The 10150-nt window shown below is 37.3% G+C and overlaps 1 protein-coding gene across 4 annotated transcripts in view; it reads right to left on the bottom strand.

Annotated features, from left to right (window-relative positions):
- LOC106871095 (lipopolysaccharide-induced tumor necrosis factor-alpha factor homolog) overlaps positions 1–10150 on the bottom strand; it is a 50483-nt gene continuing 40333 nt past the window's right edge. For 3 of the 4 annotated variants that reach the window (XM_014917392.3, XM_014917393.3, XM_014917395.3), the window contains 2 exons: positions 8426–8594; positions 1–7041 (listed from right to left, as the gene is read on the bottom strand). In XM_014917392.3, the coding sequence (XP_014772878.1) occupies positions 6933–7041; positions 8426–8594 (278 nt within the window). In that variant the 3' untranslated portion in view covers positions 1–6932. The remainder of the gene's footprint in view (positions 7042–8425; positions 8595–10150) is intronic. The other variant, XM_052965823.2, reaches the window with a different exon arrangement.

Raw genomic sequence — 10150 nt, 5'->3', positions numbered from 1 at the left:
AAATAATTGTAGTATTTTATTGGCACCAGATGTATGCAAAGTGAACAGAGGCAAGATTTGAGTCAAGAATGTAAAAGAATTACAGAAAATACAAGGTGTTTCATCAAAAACCATTCCTCTCACCTTATCTGGCTTACTTACTCAAAATATTCTCTTAAATTCTATTTTTTTTTTCACCATTTTAATGTTTTAAATATTTTACAAATCAGATGTGTTAAATGAAGATTAATATTCTTCTAAAATAACAGTATTACTATAAATAATATTGTTATGTCTTGGGAGGGCCATTATGCCAATAACACACGCACTGGTTCAATATCACATCTTCGTTGTCAGTCAATTGGTTATATATCTAACCAACTGACTAAGCGATCGTTTGTTTAATGTGCAGGTTAAACAATCAATCGGCTGTTTCTTGGTCAAAGTTCTTTCGTTGCTGTCTGCGACCTTTTCACTGACTTTCCCCCTCACTCCAAGGTCTGCTCTAAGTCTGTCTGAGAACTGGTCTTGTGTCTGGCTGTGTGTGTGTATGTGTTTGCTTAGAAGAGGAAGTAAGGGTGAGAGCAAACAGTTTGTTTGTGTTGCATGTGCGTGTGTGCGTGGTTGTGTGTGTACACCTATGTGATTGCCTGCATTTGTGTTTGTGTGTCAATTAGCCATCTGTGATCTCTTCAAGGGTTCAGACTTTAGAGCGAGAGGGGAAGTTGCTGAGTCACTGAAAAAGTTGCAAACGGTGACAAAAGAACTGACCAAGAAACAGCCGATTGATTGTTTAACCAGCACATTAAATAAATGACCAATTAGTTAGTTGGTTAGATATATAACCAACTGACTAACAATAAAGAAGTGATATTGAACCAGTGCATGTGTTATGATTGGTGTAACAACCCTCCTAAAACACAACAAAACTTCTTTTGTCACATGAATTCACATCCTTGCAAACCAAATACAAAAACCAAGTAATCTTAAATAATAATTTTACTTTGAATGTTTTAAAAAACAGTTAAAGGATATTTTTTATAGAAAAGGTTATAAAAAAGAAAATATATTCATTATGTAAACAAAAGTTAATTAAAACAACTTTAATGCTAATGAAATATAGTCAACATATCGACCACAATAAAAGAGACATTTGTCATATTGCTTTCAATGGATGAATAATGGTCTAAGGCTGTGTCAGGAACCATTACAATAAAAAACAATTTGGATATTATCAAGGGTGGTGCCTTCCTCAAAGACAATAGCAGTGAAATATAAATGGTTTATAGGAAATCTCACTGTAAACATTTTTGGTGTAGGAAAGTGCCATAAAAATAATTGACCCCTTCCTCCCACCGATTCTTTAAAATGGCAACTTCATCAATTAACCCACCAATTAGAGAAAGTTAATTTCTTTAAAATGAGTTATCTAGTTTACAGTCTACTTGTGTGCCTCTTTTGTAGCAAAATTTCCCACAGCAGAAATGTTTAAGGTGAATTTTCCGGACACGAATATAAATGTATTTGGTTTTAACTACGGAAGCAAATCTGGGTAAAAACAGTCGGCTTTCTAAGGACTTATTACTGGTGTCTTTGTTTGGCAGTAAGCCACATATTTATAGAACAGGAGGAATAGGATTATATGACATTCATGCCTTTCCAAGAGTTATTAGTGGCAAAAATGAAAGAGCTGCAACCAAGAATTAAGAAATAGGTTGCAAATTATTTGCTTCAACAGCTTACCAATTTTCTATGTGTGTGTGTGTGTGTGTGTATACACATACTGTAACTAATGACATACAATAAATTAAAAAAAACATTAACAAGTCTTAACAAATTGTTTGTTTATAACAGCAGTTTTAAAATTTTGTTTTAGTAACTATTTTTCAACAATATGTTAAAATTTTAACAATTGGTGATAAAAAATTACTTTGCTTTCACTGGTAGAGAAGAAGAACAACATTTGAATATTTTTTTCTAATTTTCTATTGAAGTAAAGAATTCTAAAATAATTAAATCAATAAGCAACATGAAGTTAAAGGCCAACGTCAAGAAACCGCTGCATTCCATGTTTAAGAGTTTCGAAACTAGCAGTGAATAGTCACAAATATATAAATAAATACACACATACCACACACGTTTATGTGCTGTCATATTTAACATGTTCATGTCCGCTTGGGTGTAGGAAACCCTTTCACTACTGTGGAAACGTTGGGTTATGAATGATGCTATCAGCTCAAGTGATGCCTGCATTGCGGCTGCTGCGTTGTGCTTTGCCAATTATAAATACTAAATTTGTTCTTAGTTACCTGATGCGGCAGCAGAGGATGGGTTCCGTATTTGTAGCTGATGCCATGCAATAATGCAGAAATGCATGTGACTAACGACATCCGTAGCCCAATCTGTTTTTCTTCAAACATTATTCATGAAGAGAAACTTCTTCCAAAAATATTTCCACAGCAATAGATCTTCTCATCTCTGAATGTGCATTAACGAGTAAAATACGACTGCACACACGCACGTGTGTGTATGTGTGTGTAATTGAATCACAAACAAATCCCATTTGTGTTAGCAGCCACAGTTTAAAATATATAAAAATGTATTTTTAGTTGAATCTCAGATTAATGTTCAAAATATAACTAAAAAAAAACAAAACGCCCTCATTTTTTTCCCACCTCCCCCATTAATAAATTCACATTTTCCTTTGTTTCCATGATATATTTTTGTTTCAACTGAACAAGCACAATGTATGCAAGTAGATGGGGCTCTGCATAAAGCCCACCACTTCACATGCTTTGTGCAGGAGATAAAAACCAGAACAATCGACTTGTTTGTGTTCCATCATACAACAATAACAACAGTAACTTTCTACTTATGTACAACAACGCCTGTCGGCCAGCAATGCACTTTGATATTTTGTACACTGTACACACCTTGCACATTATATACACACTGTACAATGTATCCATCATACATACATTGTGTTTATTTAAACGGCACAAAAAATGAAAACCTCAAAATAGATAGGAAAATTGGGGAAGTTTAATTGCTGTGAGGGAGAGGGGTGAAGGGGGGCGTCAAACATTTTGGGGGGTTTTGACTCTTGAGAAATACAGAGAAAGTGGTGTTGTTATTGGCAAGAGACTGGGGAGTGGTAGGAGGTGAGAGAGGGGGGGTGAGTCAACCAAAAATTGGAGAGGGAATGTATTTTCAAAATAAGGATTGTCAATACTAATAATCCTTTCAACTATTGCCCCCCACCCAAGGCCTGACATTTGGGGGAGGGGGGATAGTTGAATACATCAACCTCACTACTTAACTGGCACTTTATTTCATCGACCCTGAAAGGATTAAAGGCAAAGCTGACCTTGGCAGAATTTGAACTCAGAACAAAAACAGACGAAATGCCTCGAAGCATCTCGTTTGGCACACTAACGATTCCGTCAGATTATTGCCTTGTTTTGCTAATTATTATCAACATCAGAACTTAAAATTTCAAGAACGAGGAGAAATAGAATAAGTGGGATGACAGTCGCAGCAGTAGCAGTAGTAGTAGTTGTCATAGTAGCAGTAGTAGCAGCAGTTAGATAATTAGTAAGTGCTCAAGACTTAATCCTTTAGAATAAGAATAGGGAACTTTTCACTGTACCCTAGTGGTGAGGGTAATTGAGAACCAGCAGAGGTCACATCTGTGATAAGAAAAATAACGAATCCTCAATTTCACAAATCCCTAACAAACATAAAATTACTGTTGTTGTCTTAAAGCTTCAACCTTTTTCATTTGGATTTTGGGGAATTCATTAGAAATGAGTTCAAATCTGAATTTAGGCAAAATTTTAACTGTGGGAATCATGGGCAACACACCAATCAACATGTTTAGAGTTGAGAGTTTTGGTTGTAAGCCCAATTGATTTATCCACCAAGAGTCTCTGGAGAGTGAGATAAAGTTGATAATTCTGACCAATATTTTAGAAGTTAGATTCCTTAACAAGCCCTATATACATTGCCCTATAGTAAATAAAGGGTGAACAACAACCATGTTAACTGTCCAATCCTTTAGCCTTGTGTTGTGGTTCCTTTGGAAATTACAAGAAGAATTAGGTTACCATATTTACAGGATCAACATTATTTCATATGTTGTGTGTCTTCTCCAAATGCACAATTATTATAGGTTTGAAGTCATGACCAGATGTGCCTCAAAGTTAAGAAACTCTATTATCATTTTCATTAATTTAAATCTTAAGCATTTCATTGACTGGTACCAGTGGTCATGTGTATGTAAAAAGTTTGCCTCCCAACCACATGGTCTCGAGTTCAGTCCCATGGCATGGCACCTTGGGCAAGTGTCTTCTACAACAGCCTTGGGCTGGCCAAAACCTTGTGAGTGGGTCTGGTAGGCAGAAACTGACAGAAGGCTATTATATGTGTGTGTATGTGTGTGTGAGCGTGTGTGTTACTGCCTCCTTGTCTAGATATCACATGATGGTATAAACGAATGTCACCCTCACGCAAGTGGTGTCCTTTTCCAATCTAATATGAAAACATGAAGACTATTACTCTACTTGGAAATGGATAAAGGGTTAGCAACAGGAAGAGTATCCAACAGCAGAAAATCTGCCTCAACAAATTCCATCCAACTCATGCGAACATGGAAAAGTGGACGCTAAATGACAATTATCTTCATTTTAATGTCCACTTTATGATGCTGAGATGCATTGGACACTGGCATGTGTGCATGTGTATATGTATGTGTGTGTATGTATATATATATATATATATACATACATGCATGCATATATGTACCCACACAAGCATTTCATTTGTTTATGCACCTACACCCAATCTGTCTCTGACAATTCTCCTTCCTTCCAAACACTCACCCCTCCATCATTCTTCTGACTACGGCACTATTATTCTCTCATCTGCTGTAATTATATGACAATGGAACGGCACATTTCATCCCCAGCCATGTATACCATCTCATTTTGCCAAAGGTAGTCCCCTCCTGTTTCCACCCCTCTGTACTCCTGACCCTAGCACAGTGCATCTCTCTCTTGCACCCCACACCTACACACTTCCAATAATCTGCACTGCAACCTGTCACCCCCTCCCCACCTCACTCCTATTTCCACTACCTTTCACCAGAAGTTGATATTCACAACTGATCAGGTCTCCCCCCTGTATTTGCCATTCCCCTCTGTCCATATGCCACTCTTCTTTCATGCTCCAGTGAACTTGCCTACCCCCTGCACCACTCAAACCTTCCTTTTCCATGGAGGTAGATACAACTACTAAACTACATGCATCCACTGGCACACAAGAATATAACCAGGCAAGCCAAATTCCAGGAACTGCCAAACTAGTGGTGGTGGTCCCTGTTGGCAGGAATCATCAAAGACATGCAAACAAAAGCTATGTTATGTTGGTGTACTTTAGGAAGAAGTACAAATGCTGTATTAGTCAGCATGTCTTGTGTCACTCCAGGATCTGGTTTTTATATCCTGCATTTCTGCAAAATTCCTGAAGGAAATGACAAAGGATTGCAACAAGCGGCAAAATTAGCCGCAAGAGAAAAGACCATTTCTAACTCATGCTAACATGAATTACATCTCTTTGCCTAACACTATCATCATCATCATCATCGTTTAACGTCCGTTTTTCATGCTGGCATGGGTGTGTGTGTGTGTGTGTGTAAATATATATATATATATATGGTATAATGAAGGAAATTGTTGTATACAATGCTCAGGTGCACTACAACTAAGAAAAGATCTTAAAAAATAAAATATATATATGTGTGTGTATGTATAGTTTACTGTTCTGTTATGGTAAGATCAACCAAAAAATGTATTCCATTCTGTGAGAGATGTCATTTAATGAGTTCACAGTATAAAGATAGGAGCTGCTAATAGTTTGTTGAAGGTTGCTCAGAGACACAAGGTATGTGTCTCAAACCTGCCTGGAAACATGTCTTCACAGCAAGAAACTATTAGTAACCCTTATCTTTATACTGTGTACATTAAATTATATATATATATATATATATATATATATATATATACACACACCACATACACATGTATTTATGCATGGAGATGTACATTAAATTATACCTAATTAGAAGAGTAAATGAACGAGCACAATCAAAACCCTACATCTACAGGAGCTAAATTTAGAAATATAGTTTCATGCGATACAAAGGAATGTTGTTATCTATATATATGATACACCATAAATGCATACATACACATACATATACTGTTTAGGAGTCTCTCTCTCTCTATATCTCTCTATCATCCATCTATCTATCTATATACACACATAAACACACACATAGGTTTTTCCAGGTGAACTGCAACTGGAAAATGGATCAGAGCCCTTCATTTGCATAACACAATCATTAGTTGTATGATTCATTAGTGAGTTAACAAATATTTGTCTCCCTACTGAAGATTAATTACTGTATTAATGAGTGTGTATGTGTTTATGTATACAATTTAGTTTGAGTATGGTAAAGGTTAGTAACACTAAGTTGCCCAAGCTGGAGCATAGGGAACAGCTGGGTTAATAGGGCTAAGGATTAGTGTCAAGTTTAGTAATTGTAGGGCATGATCTTTAGGGCAAGTGTTCCCTGCTACCACACACCAACTATTGTTTTGAGAGAGAGAGAGAGAGAGACTGTTACAAATAAAAAATAAACAGAAAGTCTAAATAAATAATGTAAGGCAGACATTGAATATGGAGAGACGACAGCATGAAGAAGAGGAAGAAGACTTGGATGGGAACAGCTGCAGGAAGAAAGAAGTGCCAGTAATTTGTCACAGGATATCCTAAACCTATCGGTCGGTTTTAACTGACCACTTGAGTTTTTGGAATAATTTCAGGTTTTATCTTTTGTTCCTTTTGGTATATATATATATATATATATATATATATATATGTATGGTGGTATCTCAGAGGCGTGAATAACGGCCGATAAAATGAGAACAGTTTGGACATGTGTGGACAATGTCTTTGGTACTATCCATGCAGAATGGAATTAAGCAACAGCCACAAATACAACTGGAAAAGAAAAGAAGAAAAATACAAATAAACAACAAAATAAAGTAAGAATGAGATTTTAAAATTACTAAATATTATTGTTTTAATTAATAATAATATAATTGTTTTAATTAATAATATTATAATGGTTTGAAGCATTAATTAAGCCTTTGCACACCAACCTGCCTCAGACCGTTATTGTTTCTATGATACAAGTTTCCTGTTTTAAAGGGATCTTAATTAAAACTTCCCATTAAAATTTTATATTAATTTACGTTTCAAACGACAGCTTAAAAATGACAAAGTTATTTTACTAAATTCTTCATTATTTTCAAAATTAATTGAAACAAAGGTAGCATCGGTCAACAGAAACAGAATAAGGGTTAAACGTTATCTTTACAAATGAAGACTATTTTAACATCCACACTGCATGTCAATCAGTTTGATCTTCAATCTTTATCAGGTGGGTTCGGTCAGTCTGGCACCATGCCCATATCCACACATAGAATATCAAAAATTATAGTTTTATCTCAAAAGATGAGGTCAATAATGTGAAAAACGATAATTTTAACAAGAAGCTAAGCCTAGACATTAAAACATTTCAGAAAAGGTTTTATAAAATAGATTTAATCAAACACTATCACTGGACAATCAACTGTATTGAGTTCTAGTGGTGTGAAGTAGCTGTTGTGATGTTCATGCTTGTGCTAAGGTTTGTTAATAAATCCAGGTTTTACTTTTTATAGACGGAGGTGGCAAAAGTGAATAAGGATGTTGTGATATTCAAGCCTTTCTCAAAGGGATTAATGCAGTGGAAAATAGGTATGAATATAGGCATGGGTGTGTGTGTACATATTCTCTCTTTCTCTTTCTCACCCACACGTTTTTGACAACATATCAGTGAATTCCAGGTGGACCCTATTTAGGGTACAGCTATCTTTTGTTTGTTTCAGTCAGACTGTGGACATGCTGGGGCACCGCCTTGAAACTTTAGTTGAATGAATTGACCCCAGTACTTGTTTGTTTTAAACCTGGTACTTATTTCATTGGTGTCTTTTGATGAACCACTAAGTTACTGAAATGTAAACCAGCTGTCAAGAAGTAGTGGAAAACACACACAAAGAGGCTGCTTTCAGTTTCCATCAACCAAACTTACTCCGAAGGCTTTGGACAGCCCAAGGTTATAGCAGAAGACACTTGTCCGAGGAGCCACACAGTGGGACTGAACCTAGAGCCATGTGGCTGGGAAGCAAAGCTTCTCCTCACACAGCCTATATACCAGTAATACACTAACTCTTGTGCATCTGCTTTCCCGGCGGATTTCCCCATCACTTCAGTTTTAAATGAAGATCAATATTGGACAGAAAAGAAAGAAATTGCTTCTTGTTTCTATTTTTTGACTTACGCAAAGAAACTGAGGAGGAGGCAAATGACCCAGCTTAGGTTCCCAGTTTCATAATGAATACTTGTCATGATGTCAGCATTACACTTGGGACAACGAGTTTGTACGGAGGATTCACCAAAATGCAAAATCTGTGGGTGTTGCTGGATGACAACGGTCGTCTGTGGGAGCACTGCAATCAAAGAGTAGCAATTGAAGAAGTAAGTATCATTTGGGGTGAGAAGATGGCACAAGATTATTCACCATCTTCCTAACAAAAACCTTGGCCACCTTTTTGAATTTCATAAACCAAACATTCATGAACATGCTTACAGAATCAAAGAAAAAGACAACACAGCCCCAATGACTTTTGGAAACATCTTTTCACACTCAGAATTCAGTTGAATTAGGTACTTAAATAAAAGGTACCTTGCATATGTATCTATACTTATATGCATTATCATCTTTCAGGAACTGGATGATTTGACAGCATCCAACAAGTCAGAGGACTGTACCAAGTTCCAAGGTCTCCTTTGACATAGTTTTCACAGCTGAATGTCCTTTCTAGGGCCAATCACTTTAAAGAGTGTAGTGGGTGCTTTGTTTACAGCACCAGTGAGATTTCCATGCAGCTTGCAGTACTAAGAACCCCTTTGAAGGAGTGGGGCTACAGTTGAGAGAGAGGCAGCTTTGTGGAGATGAGAGAAGGGGCCAGAAATGAACAGGTTTCTTGCTGTGAAGGAGCTACATGGCTACTCGCATTATAGAAAAATGGACAGAAGTGATGTGTGTAGTGCTGGAAAGAGAAATAATGTTGATGATGATGATGATGATGATGATGATGATGATAGAGAGAGAGAGAGAGAGAGAGAGAGAGAGAGAGAGAGAGAGTCAGGGTGGGGGAGTATAAGAACAGGAAGGGTGGCTGGTGGTGGTGGTGGGAGTTGCAAGAATCAGAGAAAGTAAGGGATGAGTAGAGATGTAGGAGTGGTGTGAGTTTACTAAATGATGAATGAGGGTTGAGGCAGGAAGGGAGCTGGATAACCCTCACCTGTTTCCAAGCAAAGTAATATTTCTTCCAGGCCAGACATGTTTTCATGGAAGATTGGAAACGAAGGACATCACTCGTATGATGTTGATGCCTTTTTACAATGTTGTGAGATGTCAAGATAAGGAGATACAAAAACATACCCATACATGCATATACCGCAGGCTTCTTTCAGTTTCCAACCAAATCCATTCTAGGTTTTGGTTGGTTAAGCATAACCCTTTAGCTTTCGGATTACTCTGTCGAAGGTATTACTTAGTCTTTCTCATCATCGTCATTGTTTAACGTCTGTTTTCCATGCTGGCATGGGTTGGACAGTTTGACTGAGGACTGGCGAACCAGATGGCTGCACCAGGCTCCAATCTGATCTGACAAAGTTTCTACAGCTGGATGCCCTTCCTAATGCCAACCACTCCAAGAGTGTAGTGGGTGCTTTTTATGTGCCACCGGCACAGGGGACAGTCAGGCGGCACTGGCTTTCAATTTTCTCATAGCTGAGATTTCAAAGATATGATTGTTCAAGAACGAGATTGTAGGGTAGGTGTGAGAGGCCTGATCTTAACAGCTTGGACATAAAACAGAGAGAATACTTGGACACCTACACAAGGTGACATGCAGTGGGACAGAACCCAAAGCAATGCGGATGGGAATTGAAATTCCAGACCAAACAGCTATGTCAGCACTTCGCACTTGTGTGTGTG

Source organism: Octopus bimaculoides, chromosome 2, assembly GCF_046866305.1.
Source record: "Octopus bimaculoides isolate indiv1 chromosome 2, ASM4686630v1, whole genome shotgun sequence".
NCBI classification, from domain to species: domain Eukaryota; kingdom Metazoa; phylum Mollusca; class Cephalopoda; order Octopoda; family Octopodidae; genus Octopus; species Octopus bimaculoides.
This window is presented reverse-complemented; position numbering and strand designations above follow the sequence as displayed.